The sequence below is a fragment of the Cucumis sativus genome, chromosome 2 (assembly GCF_000004075.3).
Source record: "Cucumis sativus cultivar 9930 chromosome 2, Cucumber_9930_V3, whole genome shotgun sequence".
Lineage (NCBI taxonomy): Eukaryota > Viridiplantae > Streptophyta > Magnoliopsida > Cucurbitales > Cucurbitaceae > Cucumis > Cucumis sativus.
In genome coordinates this window covers 13,981,191-13,996,084 of record NC_026656.2, presented here as the reverse complement: position 1 = coordinate 13,996,084, position 14,894 = coordinate 13,981,191, and the positions used below count along the sequence as shown (strand labels likewise).

Sequence of the window (14,894 nt, the reverse complement as noted above, 5' to 3'; positions counted from 1 at the left end):
TTCTGATCCATGGGACTGTGATTGTAAGCTCAACCTATGTTTTTGTCATCCACATGGATTGGAAAAGAAATTTCTTCACAATGCCCTTCCTGAACATTTGAGAGAAGAAAAGACAACGTCGCTCCTTAAAACATAAATGGGAAATTAACATATATGTATTCTCCCCTCCCAATTTAAGATCTACATATATAGCTCATTTATGGAAAGAAATGTACTTTTACTACAATACACACATAAGTAATATATATATGACTATATTTCTCTACAAGAACAATAATATATGACAGCATAACAATCTTATATCTATATACTTTAACGTTAAATAAATCTTCTATTGATCCAAAGGTTGTGTACTGTTATTATATTAGATGAATTCAAGAAATAAAATTGCATTGTATCTGCTATAACAATTGATAACAACGTTTTGAAATATTAATGCAAAGTCTAGAATCTTTGGTTATATGCTATATTTGAAAATATAGAAAGAAAAATCAAGATTATATTTTAGGGAACTTTATCCATTATGATTATTCATTGTCCCTCTCCCATATGATTTGTTTTATTAAGATATTCAAATTATTCTGCAACACATAAACTACCAAATGAAATACACTAACACCTGTCATTGTCTATTTCCCTTCATTTTTCCTACAATATATAACTTTTGTTTTTTTCTTAAGTATGTATAATCAATAAGGAAAAAGAAACCATATATAACCTAACAACTCACCTTAAAGCATTTTATTGGGCAAAAGGAAAGATGACGCTTGAAATTTGAATGCACGAAAATAAGATCATTATGTAAGAAATTGTTATAACCACACACAATAATTCTCTCCCTAATTTTAATTACAAGAACACTTTCCTACCGTTTCTTTGTATCATTCACAACCAAACTACACTTTTAAACTAGATAATACTAAGAGACAATTTAACTAGAGTTATGAGACTTTGACTTAAAAGTGTTTACAACTAAGACGGTTTGAAAACTAAAGCTATAGATGCTTTCCTTTTTACAATGTTAGGAACTTGTTATTAGCGATTTAATTTTTTGGCTAAAGGGAATATAAACAGCAAAACAAAGATGGACAAACTATCGAACCAAAGAAAACAATAGTAAATAAAAATGCAACTAGATTGACAAGATGAAGTGGCCATAAGGAAAAGGGTTAATTAGGCTTTTTAGCCAAAGTAATCCTGATCACCCAGACTAACCTTCTTTGTTTAATGAATTGGAGTGTATTCCAACCTACTTTGAACCAACCATTTTGGTTTTGATCTTGGCCAAGGATGAGGTAGAGGCTAATCCTCGAAATTTGATGAAAAAGGCATGCCAAAAGTACATGTGCCCTTACCCATTTAGCTTAAGAGGTAACCTAGCTTATCTAGAATGATTATGAAACTCAGATCCTAATCCTAGTTGGACTAAGATAAAACTCACATTAAAATCCCCTACAATTACATAATCGTTATGACCACTTCATATGAGATATCTAAGAAGTACTTTTAACTTCTTTTTTATTTTGTAGTTCACATTCCTCACTTTAGCATCAAATGACATTTTTCTTTATTTTGCAGGTCGACCTGCTGTATCCAAATTTATTTTGTTTATGTCTAGTATCACCACCATCATTATATAAAATGACAAATCAACATTCACGCAGCTGTAACTTACTTTTGAAAGAAAGCATCATTGTTTTCTTTTACGAACATGATATTTCAAGTGTATATATCATTCGTATATAAGATTTAAGACATGAGTGAATAAGTAAATACTTGAAGTAATTAGACATGAATGCGTATGTATCAACATTATATTTAGCATCTATCAACACTGTTAATTTCAAATGTATCAACAATATATCTAATACCAATCATTCAATCAACCTTTAATCGACAAGCACACACATTTTAAATTTTGGACCTTTCATTATTTTAGATTTTTTTTTTTTTTTTTTTTTGTATTTCAAAAGTATAGTAATTAAAAGTGTATTGAAAGAGAAATTCTACTTATACGTATGCTTAAAAGAAATTTTGTTGCATTTAGTTTGATGACTTTCTTAATTTTGGGTTTTGAGACAAACTCCCTTTGAATTTGCTAAGTTTGCATAACCTAAAACCTAAAACTGGTAAAACCTATACTAAATTTTAATCATTCTTGTTTTGTTATTTTGTTATTGTTGCAACTATCCCATATAATTTACTATAAATTATGATATATTATTCATTCAAAAGCACACAAACAAAAATACAAATCTTCCAAATCATATAATACTAACCCACTAGACATTTGATATGGTGAAGTCCTCAACAAAGTTAGCTCTCTTGTTCTTAATGTTCTTCATTATCTCGGGTATACAAATCTATTTCAAATGTTTATAAAAAAAATATCTTTTTTTTTCTTTTCGCAATTATTGTTATCTTATGTATGACAATTAACAATTGAAATATTTCAGAAACGTTCGTGACAAATGCCAGAAATGTCGTCAACATTCCATGCAATAGTCGTATTGATTGTTCTGATCCATGGGACTGTGACTGCAAGCTCAACCTATGTTTTTGTCATCCACATGGATTGGAAAAGAAATTTCTTCACAACACATTTCCTGAAAATTTGAAAGAAGAAAAGACAAATTAGCATATATGTATTCTCCGCTCCCAATTTAAGATCTACATACATACCTTCATATGTAGAAAGAAATGTACTTTTACTACAATACACATAAGTAAGATATATATATGCCTGTATATCTCTACAAGCTAAGAACAATATTATATGACAACATAAACAATCATATATCTATATACTTTAATGTTAAATAAATCTTCTATTGATCCAAACGTTGCATATTGTTGTTAGATGAGAATTCAAGAAATATATATAATTACACTGTATCTTAACATTAATCTTTCTCGACATCGAAGTACTTCATCCTAGAATGAAAAGACATTCATGATATCATTTTGACTATTGGAAAATACACCAATTGGGCAAGAATATCAAAGTTTTCCTTTTCGATCACATACTCAAAGGGGTGTTTGAACCAACAGAAATCAATGTATTTTGTTGGAAAAACTTAAAACTATAGAAACATTCAACCACACAACCCACTGAAAAGAAGATCATTATGTAAGAAACTGTTATAACCACATAGAATAATTATCTCCTTAATTTTAATTACAAGAACACTCTCCTAAAGTTTTTTGTATTACTCACAACCAAACTCCACTTTTAAACTAGATACTACCAAAAGAGGATACTACCAAAAGAGAATTTAATAAGAGTTACGAAACTCCGACTTAAAAGTGTTTACAATTAAGACGATTTGAAACTAATTAAAGCTATAGGTGCTTTCTTTTTACAATGTTAAGAACTTGTCATGGGTGATTTAGTTTTTTGGCTAAAGGGTATATAAACAAAACAAAGAAGGAGAAACTATCCTACCAAGAAAACAATAGTAAATAAAAATGCAACTAGGTTGGTAGGATGAAATGGCCTTAAGGAAAAGAGATAGGATTTTTGCCAAAGTAACTCGATCAGTCAGGCTAACCTTCTTCGTTTAGTGAATTGGAGCGTATTCCAGCTTATTTTGGCCTTAAAAGTAGAATGATTTTTAGTAAAAAGCCCAAATCAACCATTTTGGTCTTGATCTTGGCCAGAGGCCAAGCCTCGAAATTGATAAATATATATATATAAAAGGCATGTCAAATGTACATGTGTCCGATAATCTAACTTATCTGGAAGGATTATGAAACTCTCGTATCCTAATCCTTGTTGGGACTAAGATAAAACTCATATAAAATCCCCTACAATTAACATCATTATGACTTCATATGAGATATCTAACAACTTTTAACTTTTTTATTTTGTAGTTCACATCCCTGATTTTAGCGTCAAATCACATTTTTCTTTATTTTACAAGTCCTTATTCAAATTTGTAAATTATAAATTTATTTTGTAAATGTCTACTACCACCACCATATTCATTATATACAACAACAATGCACATTCAATCATAATTAAGATGTAACTCACATTTGAAATAAAGCATAAATATTTTCTTTTATAAACAAAGTGTATCAATCGTATATAAGATATAAGATAATGAGTGTATTAACATTGACATGAACTACGTATCAACATTTCAAGTGTATCTAACAATATATCTCATACCAATTCACGCTTAATATATCAGCAATCACACATTTTAAATTTAAGATCTTTCATTATTTTAATATTTCAAAAGTATATAGTAATCAAAAAGTGTATTGAAAGAGAAATTCTACTTGCATGTCTGCTCAAAAAAAATTTTGTCGCATTTAGTTTGATGACTTTCTTAATTTTGGGTTTTGAGCCAAACTCCGTCTTTGGTTTTGCTAAAGTTTGTAAAACCTAAAACCTAAAAATGGTAAAACATATACTAAATTTTAATCTTATTTTGTTATTGTTGCAACTATCCCCTGTAATTTCTTCCATTTTAAGCTACAACATTTTACTATAAATTATGATATATTATTCCTTCAAAAGCACACAAAAAATACAAATCTTCCAAATCATATAATACTAACCCACTAGACACATTCGATATGGTGAAGCCCTCAACAAAGTTCGCCCTCTTGTTCTTAATGTTCTTCATTATCTCAGGTATATATAAATCCATTTCAATTGTTTATAGATAATATATTTTTCCTTTTCACAATATTATTGTTATCTTATGATCTCGTGACAATTAACAATTGAAATATTTTAGAAACGTTCGTGGCAGATGCTAGAAACGTCGTCAACATTCCATGCAATAGTCGTATTGATTGTTCTGATCCATGGGACTGTGATTGTAAGCTTAACCTATGTTTTTGTCATCCACATGAATTGGAAAAAAAATTTCTTCACAATGTCCTTCCTGAACATTTGAGAGAAGAAAAGACAACGTCGCTCCTTAAAACATAAATTGGAAATTAACATATATGTATTCTCCCCTCCCAATTTAAGATCTACATATATAGCTCAAATATGGAAAGAAATGTACTTTTACTACAATACACACATAAGTAATATATATATATGACTATATTTCTCTACCAGAACAATAATATATGACGGCATAAAAAATCTTATATCTATATACTCTAACGTTAAATAAATCTTCTATTGATCCAAAGGTTGTGAATTGTTATTAGATGAATTCAAGAAATATAATTACACTGTATGTGCTATAAAGATTGATAATAACATTTTGGAATATTTAATCAAAGTCTGGATCTTTGGTTATATGCTATATTTGAAAATATAGAAAAAAAAATCAATTAGATTATATTGTTGGAAAAATTATCCATTATGATCATTCATTATCCTTCCTAGATGATTTGTTTTATTAAGAATTGTATGACAATTTAACAATTGTATCACTTCAGAAAAATTGTTCGTGGCAAATGCCAGAAATGTCGTAAACATTCCATGCAATAGTCGTATTGATTGTTCTGATCCATGGGATTGTGACTGCAAGCTCAACCTATGTTTTTGTCATCCACATGGATTGGAAAAGAAATTTCTTCACAACGCATTTCCTGAACATTTGAGAGAAGAAAAGACAACGTCGCTCCTTAAAACATAAATGGGAAATTAACATATATGTATTCTCCCCTCCCAATCTAATATCTACATATATAGCTCATATATGGAAAGAAATGTACTTTTACTACAATACACATAAGTAATATATATATGACTGTATTTCTTTGCAAGAACAATAATATATGACAGCATAAACAATCATATATCTATATAGATACTCTAACGTTAAATGAATCTCTAATTTAAATAAATCTTCTATTGATCCAAAGGTTGTGTATTGTTATTAGATGACTTCAAGAAATATATATAATTACACTGTATCTTAACATTAATCTTTCTCGACATCGAAGTACTTCATCCTATAATGAAAAGACATTCATGATGTCATTTTGACTATTGGCAAATACACCAGTTGGGCAAGAATATCAAAGTTTGCCTTTTCGATCACATACTCAAAGGGGTGTTTGAACCAGTGGATTAGAAAGAGAGAAAAAAGACTATGTAGACCTGTAAACCAACAGTAAATCGATGTACTTTTGTTGCAAAAGCTTATCACTACTACTATTGTAGGAGCAATTGAGAAATTAAAAGAAACATAACAATTTAGGTACGTAGAACACTCTAAAATTAAACTATAGAAAAATTAAACCACAACCCACTGAAAAGAAGATCATTATGTTAGAAACTTTTGTAACCACATGAAATAATTCTCTCCTTAATTTTAATTACAAGAACACTCTCCTAATTTTTTTTATAATACTCACAACCAAACTCCACTTTTAAACTAGATACTACCAAAAGAGAATTTAACAAGAGTTACTAGGAATCTCTTAACTTAAAAGTGTTTACAACTAAGACAATTTGAAACTAATTAAAGCTATAGACGCTTTCTTTTTACAAGGAACTTGTCATGGGTGATTTAGGTCAAACCAACGATTTTGGTCTTGATCTTGGCCAAGGATGAGGCAGAGGCCAAGCCTAGAAATTGATAAAAAACAAAAATAAAAAAAAAAAAAGGCATGCCAAATGTATAGGTGTCCGATAACCTAGCTTATTTGGACTATGAAACTCTCATATCCTAATCCTTGTTGGGACTAAGATAAAACTCATATCAAATCCCCTACATTTAACATCATTATGACTTCATTTGCACTACTACAAAAACAGGCTCTCTTGATGTTTTTAAATTGTCAAGAGACCCTATTCTTGACGGTTTAAAAAACGTCATTGAAGCCAATGTCAAGGAAGCCAAATTTCTTGATGGTTGATAAAACGTCAAGAATAGAGAACGTTGATGTTTTATAAACATCAAATATACATATTTTCATGACATTTTAAAACCGCCAAGAATGGACTTGTTCATGACATTTTAAACCTGTCAAGAATACCCTTGTTTATGACATTTTAAAATCGTCAAGAATGCAATTGTTTATGACATTTTAAAACCGTCAAGCAGTTTCAATTTTTTTTAAAAAAATTGTAATTGAATTATATTTTTGTTCGTGTATTGTGTTCATCTAATAGTCCTGTACAGTTGTCCAGCAAAAGTTTCATAAATATATATATATGATCAATGGTATTCATCAAATATAGTTTCAAAACTCGAGCATATATAAATAAAACCATTCTCCATATATCATATATCCAATCAATTCGAACACTTTACATAGATATTAATATTTCATGACTTTAGTTTGTAGTTCACATCTTTGACTTTAGCATCAAATCCCATTTGTCTTTGTTTTACACGTCCTTATATAAATTGTAGATTATAAATTTATTTTGTAAATGTCTACTACCACGACCATATATTCATTATATATAACGACACTACACGTTCAATCATCAGCTATAACTCACATTTGAAATAAAGCATAAAATATTTTCTTTTATAAACATAATATTTCAAGTGTATCAATCGTACTTAAGATATAAGATCACATGAGTGTATTAAACATTGACATGAACTACATATCAACATTAGATTTAACGTATATACCAACATTTCAAGTGTATCTAACAATATATCTAATACCAATCCACGCTAAATAAATATATATATAATTATATTACCACATTTTCAAATCTTCTTCCCCCCTTCCACATATTTTCTTCAAAACAATAAATCTTGTACAAATCGAAAAATTTTCTTAACATAAATTACCTTCGATTTTGGGGCGTTACATTCTTCCCTCCTTAAGAAACTTTCGTCCTCGAAAGTTCTAATCCTGAAATAACTCTGGATATCGAGTCCTCATCTCTTCTTCTCGCTCCCATGTCGCCTCTTCAATTCGATGATTCCGCCACAAAACCTTTACTAATGGAATGCTTCTATTACGAAGCATCTTTACCTCTCTAGCCAGAATCTCCACAGGTTGTTCTACATAGCACAAATGCTCATCAATCTCCAAGGGTTCATAGTCCACTACATGAGATGTATCGGCCACATACTTCCTCAACATCGAAACATGGAAAACATTATGAACTGCAGAGAGAGATGGTGGTAATGGCAAGCGATACGCCACAACACCAACCCTCTCTAAGCTCTCAAACGGTCCAACAAAACGAGGACTTAACTTCCCTTTCTTCTCAAAACGCATAACACCCTTCATAGGTGCTACCTTCAAGAATACCTTTTCTCCCACATCAAACTTAAGGTCTTTTCGCCGTACATTTGCATAACTCTTCTGTCTACTCTGCGCTGTTTGCATACGTGCTCTAATCTTTTAAATAGCCTCATTAGTAGACCGAACCAATTCAGGTCCCATCAACCTCTGTTCACCAACCTCACTCCAACAAACAGGGGTTCTACAACATTTACCATACAAAGCCTCAAATGGTGCCATACCGATGGTAGTCTGGAAACTGTTGTTATAAGCAAACTCCATCAAATGTAGATGAGAGTCCCAACTACCTGGAAACTCTAGAACACAAGCTCGTAGCATATCCTCTAAAACTTGGTTCAAACGTTCAGTTTGACCATCAGTTTGTGGATGAAAGGTTGTACTGAAATCTAATCTCGTACCTATAGCAGTCTGAAGTCCCTTCCAAAACTTGGAAGTAAACCGTGCATCCCTGTCAGAAACAATCGATACAGGCACTCCATGCAGCCTCACAACCTCAATTAAATACAACTGTGCCCACTTACTAGCAGTATAAGTGGATTTCCCTGGTACAAAATGTGCCGATTTCGTAAGCCTGTCTACGACAACCAAAATCAATGTGAAACCCTTCAGGGTCTTAGGCAGCCCTGAAATAAAATCCATCGACACATTCTCCCACTTCCACTCTAGCACACTTAAAGGTTGTAACAAACCTGCTGGTTTCTGTCTAGGTGCCTTAACCTGCTGGCATATTAGACACTTACTAACGAATTCCGCCACTTTCCTTTTCATATTCTGCCACCAATAAAATCATTTTAGATCCTGATACATTTTTGTGCTACCAGGATGCATGGAAAATGGGGAATTATGGACTTCATCTAGTAAATCAATCTTAACTGCACTGTTCGCTGGCACACACAAACGTCTCTCAAACATCAATCCACCATCACAGGATATGGAGAACTCATCAGTCTGCCCTGTTCCAACAAGGCGACGTCTCTCCATCAAATAAGGATCACTACTCTGAGCACACACAAACGTCTCTCAAACATCAATCCACCATCACAGGATATGGAGAACTCATCAGTCTGCCCTGTTCCAACAAGGCGACGTCTCTCCATCAAATAAGGATCACTACTCTGAGCATCAATAATCTTCTGCCTCAGAGTTGGTTGCATCGTTAATTGAGCTAACTGTGAGGTGACTCTCCCCACAGATACTGCAATCTCAGCTCTCTCCAAGTCTCGATGTAACGGTACCTGTCTAGTAATGAGTGCTGCCGAATGTGATACTTTTCTACTAAGAGCATCAGCCACCACATTCGCCTTACCAGAATGGTACAATATCTCGCAGTCATAATCCTTTACCAACTCGAGCCACCTTCGCTGTCTCATATTCAACTCCTTCTGAGTGAATAAGTACTTCAGGCTCTTATGGTCAGTAAAGATTTGTATCTTTTCACCGTACAAATAATGTCTCCATATCTTCAATGCAAAAACCACTGCTGCCAACTCCAAATCATGTGTGGGGTAGTTCTGCTCGTGACTCTTCAACTGACGAGAGGCATAAGCAACCACCTTACCTTGCTGCATCAAAACACAACCCAGTCCTTTCTTGGAAGCATCATTGTAAATCACAAAACTTTCAGATCCATCTGGTACTGTAAGGACCGGTGCAGTAACTAACCTTTGCTTAAGGTTCTGAAAACTATCCTCACAAGCTGGACTCCAAACAAACGGAGTTCCCTTTCTTGTCAACTGAGTCAAGGGAGTAGCCAAACGTGAAAAATCCTCCACAAACCTCCGGTAGTACCCTGCTAAACCCAGAAAACTACGAACCTCACTAACTGTAGAGGGTCGAGCCCAACTGGTAACCGCTTCAATCATTGCAGGATCTACAGAAACTCCCTCACTGGAAACCACATGACCAAGAAAAGCCACCTACTTCAACAAAAATTCGCACTTAGAGAATTTAGCATAGAGTTTATTGACTCGAAGAGTCTCTAACACTTTATGTAAGTGTTCCTCATGTTCGGCCTCAGTCTTGGAATAAACCAAAATATCATCAATGAAGACTATCACAAAAGTGTCTAAGAAATCCTTAAACACCCTGTTCATCAAATCCATAAATACTGCAGGTGCATTAGTCAAACCAAAAGACATTACTATGAATTCATAATGTCCACACCTCGAACGAAAAGCAGTCTTAGGAATATCACTGTCTCTAATCCTCAACGGGTGATAACCTGACCGTAAGTCAATCTTAGAGAACACCGTGGCTTCCTGTAACTGGTCGAACAAATCATCGATTCTGGGTAAAGGATATCTATTCTTGATTGTTACTTTATTCAACTCTCTATAGTCAATGCAAAGACGCATCGACCCATCCTTCTTCTTCACAAACAATACTGGTGCACCCCAAGACGACACACTAGGTTGAATAAAACCTTTGTCAAGCAACTCCTGTAACTGTACCTTCAGTTCTTTTAACTCGGCAGGAGCCATCCTATAAGGAGCTCTAGAAATGGGAGTAGTGTCTGGCTCCAACTCAATGGCAAAATCAATCTCCCTATGTGGCGGAAGTCCTGGAAGATCTTCTGGAAACACATCTGGGTATTCTCTTACCACAGGTTCTGAAGTTAAAGAAGTCTCATCTTCCCTAGTATCCACCACACTTGCCAAGATACTCCAGGTACCCTGGCTGAGCAGTTTACTAGCTTTCATAGCTGAAATTACTTTAGGCAGTACTACTGTTCCTACCCCTTTGAATTTAAAGCTAGATTCGGTAGGGGGACTGAACACAACCTCCTTACGAGAACAATCAATACTAGCATGATTAGTAGCTAGCAAATCCATGCCTAAAATTACATCAAAGTCACGTATATCTAATACTAACAAGGTTACGTCCAACACACGACCAGCTATCTCAATTTTACATGCTTTAATCTTTTCCTTAGACAACATAATTTCTCCAGACGGTGTAGACACTGACAAGACATAATCTAAGGGTTTCACCTCTAAGCATGCATGCGTCACAAAAAGCGATGAAATAAATGAATGAGAAGACCCTGAGTCAAACAAGGTCAAGGCAAAATGCCCTAACACTGGTAGTGTACCTGTCACCACTGTGCCGGCCTTCTCTGCTTCTGATCTACTAGTGGCAAAGATTGTACCCCGCTGTGGAGGTCCTGCTCCCTGACTGCTCTGTCCAGCCCCAGTAGATCTCAAGCGACATCGATCAGCCATGTGTCCCTCTTGCTTGCACTTATAACAGACTCTCGTTCCCATCAAACAACGACCCAGGTGGCGTTTCCCACACGTATTGCATAGTGGCTTCTCTCTAGTAGTGTCTCCTGCCCCACAAGAACTCTGCTGGAAATTGCAAAAAGGATCGCCTGGTCTCAAGTTCCTCTGAGGAACTCCCACAATTCTCTGCTCTGCTTTCCTCTTCTGACCAGACGACGTTCCCTTATCAGAACTCCTTGCCTGAATTTCGTCCTTCCCAATACTCATATCCACTGCCAGACGCAGCGCTTCAGCCTGGGTAGTGGGCTTTAGTGCTCGCGCAAAGCCTCTAATCTCATCTCTCAATCCTTTGACAAACCTCTCAGCTCTAGCCTGCTCATTACCAACAAGTTTAGGGGCAAAGCACGACAACATATCAAACTCCTGGTCATACTCCTCAACTGTCATGTGTCCTTGCTTCAATTCCAAGAATTCCTGGCTTTTGGCGTCTCTAAGGTTAGCCGAGAAAAACTTGGTATAGAAGCAGTCTTTAAACTGATTCCAAGTGATTTGTCTCACATCTCCACCTAACATACGCATCGTAGTCCTCCACCAAATAATACCTCTGTCCCTTAGAAGAAAAGCAGCACACTGAACCCTATGCTCCTCTAAGACATCTCATGTAATTAAAATATGGTTTCCACAGAGGACAACGCACACAACTCAGCTTTAGTAGGATCCTCCAGTGACCCATCAAATGTCTGAGGGTCATATTTCCTAAAGTCTCTCAAATGTTTCGCCTCAGCAGAAAGCTGGTTCGGTAGTATCTGTGGCTGTTGTGCAGCCAATCCTTGTGCAGGAGGGGCTGCTGGTGCAAGTGGAGCTGCTGGTACAAGGGGAACCACAGGTGCAGGCGGAACAACTGGTATAGGTGGAACTGCAGGTGCCTGTTGGTTCTGAGCTATAACCGTCATAAGCTCCGTGAACCTCTGCTCCATGTGAGCAGATAGTGCAGCAAACTCAACGTGAGTCACGGGTGCAGCAGGAATTCGTTGTTCAGCTTGACCCTCAGTAGGTTGATTACGACCTGCTCCTCTACCTCGACCTCTACGACCTCCTCTACGAACACCTCTCTTTGGCGGCATAATTCCTATTATCCACCAACAACTCTCTTTTTTTAAAAAAATATTAATCATAAGCATAAAGCAAGTCTTAATCGTCGTGCAATCTAGTTTAATTTAGGCAAAGTCATGCAAATAAACCATACATATAAGCATAAAGCATACCTGACGAGAGACGAAGGGTCGCGTTAGCCATAGGGACACAAAAACATAGACTTACATCGTAAGTCAGTCTACAGAACCTAAAACTTAGAAATTTCTAAACAGTCTCACGTTTGAATACAGTCTCAAAATTTCTAAACCTCAAAACTTGTAAGTCTATGTTTTTGTGTCCCTATGGCTAACGCGACCCTTCGTCTCTCGTCAGGTATGCTTTATGCTTATATGTATGGTTTATTTGCATGACTTTGCCTAAATTAAACTAGATTGCATGACGATAAAGACTTGCTTTATGCTTATGATTAAGACTTTTTTTAAAAAAAGAGTGTTGTTGGTGAATAATAGGAATTATGCCGCCAAAGAGAGGTGTTCGTAGAGGAGGTCGTAGAGGCCGGGGTAGAGGAGCAGGTCGTAATCAACCTACTGAGGGTCAAGCTGAACAGCGAATTCCTGCTGCACCCGTGACTCACGTTGAGTTTGCTGCACTATCTGCTCACATGGAGCAGAGGTTCACGGAGCTTATGACGGCTATAGCTCAGAACCAGCAGGCACCTGCAGTTCCACCTGCACCAATTGTTCCGCCTGCACCTGTGGTTCCCCCTGTACCAGCAACCCCTCCTGCACAAGGATTGGCTGCACAACAGCCACAGATACTACCGAACCAGCTTTCTGCTGAGGCGAAACATTTGAGAGACTTTAGGAAATATGACCCTCAGACGTTTGATGGGTCACTGGAGGATCCTACTAAAGCTGAGTTGTGGTTGTTCTATGTGGAAACCATATTTATTTACATGAGATGTCCAGAGGAGCATAGGGTTCAGTGTGCTGCTTTTCTTCTGAGGGACAGAGGTATTATTTGGTGGAGGACTACGATACGTATGTTAGGTGGAGATGTGAGACAGATCACTTGGAATCAGTTTAAAGACTGCTTCTATACCAAGTTTTTCTCGGCTAACCTTAGAGACGCCAAAAGCCAGGAATTCTTGGAATTGAAGCAAGGACACATGACAGTTGAGGAGTATGACCAGGAGTTTGATATGCTGTCCCGCTTCGCCCCTAAACTTGTTGGTAATGAGCAGGCTAGAGCTGAGAGGTTTGTCAAAGGATTGAGAGATGAGATTAGAGGCTTTGGGCGAGCATTAAAGCCCACTACCCAGGCTGAAGCGCTGCGTCTGGCAGTGGATATGAGTATTGGGAAGGACGAAATTCAGGCAAGGAGTTCTGATAAGGGAACGTCGTCTGGTCAGAAGAGGAAAGCAGAGCAGAGAATTGTGGGAGTTCCTCAGAGGAACTTGAGACCAGGCGATCCTTTTCGCAGTTTCCAGCAGAGTTCTGGTGGGGCAGGAGACACTACTAGAGAGAAGCCACTATGCAATACGTGTGGGAAACGCCACCTGGGTCGTTGTTTGATGGGAACGAGAGTCTGTTATAAGTGCAAGCAAGAGGGACACATGGCTGATCGATGTCGCTTGAGATCTACTGGGGCTGGACAGAGCAGTCAGGGAGCAGGACCTCCACAGCGGGGTACAATCTTTGCCACTAATAGATCAGAAGCAGAGAAGGCCGGCACAGTGGTGACAGGTACATTACCAGTGTTAGGGCATTTTGCCTTGACCTTGTTTGACTCAGGGTCTTCTCATTCATTTATTTCATCGCTTTTTGTGACGCATGCATGCTTAGAGGTGGAACCCTTAGATTATGTTTTGTCAGTGTCTACACCGTCTGGAGAAATTATGTTGTCTAAGGAAAAGATTAAAGCATGTGAAATTGAGATAGCTGGTCGTGTGCTGGACGTAACCTTGTTGGTATTAGATATGCGTGACTTTGATGTAATTTTAGGTATGGATTGGCTAGCTACTAATCATGCTAGTATTGATTGTTCTCGTAAGGAGGTTGTGTTCAGTCCCCTTACCGAATCTAGCTTTAAATTCAAAGGGGTAGGAACAGTAGTACTGCCTAAAGTAATCTCAGCTATGAAAGCTAGTAAACTGCTCAACCAGGGTACCTAGAGTATCTTGGCAAGTGTGGTGGATACTAGGGAAGATGGGACTTCTTTAACTTCAGAACCTGTGGTAAGAGAATACCCAGATGTGTTTCCAGAAGATCTTCCAGGACTTCCGCCACATAGGGAGATTGATTTTGCCATTGAGTTGGAGCCAGACACTACTCCCATTTCTAGAGCCCCTTATAGGATGGCTCCTGCCGAGTTGAAAGA

The 14,894-nt window shown here is 36.5% G+C and overlaps 1 protein-coding gene across 1 annotated transcript; it reads right to left on the bottom strand.

The window, feature by feature from the left end:
• Nucleotides 1-7,794: 7,794 nt before the first annotated feature.
• Nucleotides 7,795-8,172, bottom strand: LOC116402077. The gene has a single exon (XM_031880875.1). It carries the CDS (start codon nucleotides 8,170-8,172, stop codon nucleotides 7,795-7,797), a length of 378 nt encoding a protein of 125 aa, XP_031736735.1.
• Between the last annotated feature and the right edge of the window lie 6,722 nt (nucleotides 8,173-14,894).

Excerpts from the sequence above, each read along its gene's own strand:
- LOC116402077 (XM_031880875.1), bottom strand. The coding sequence starts at position 8,172 with ATGCGTTTTGAGAAGAAAGGGAAGTTAAGTCCTCGTTTTGTTGGACCG.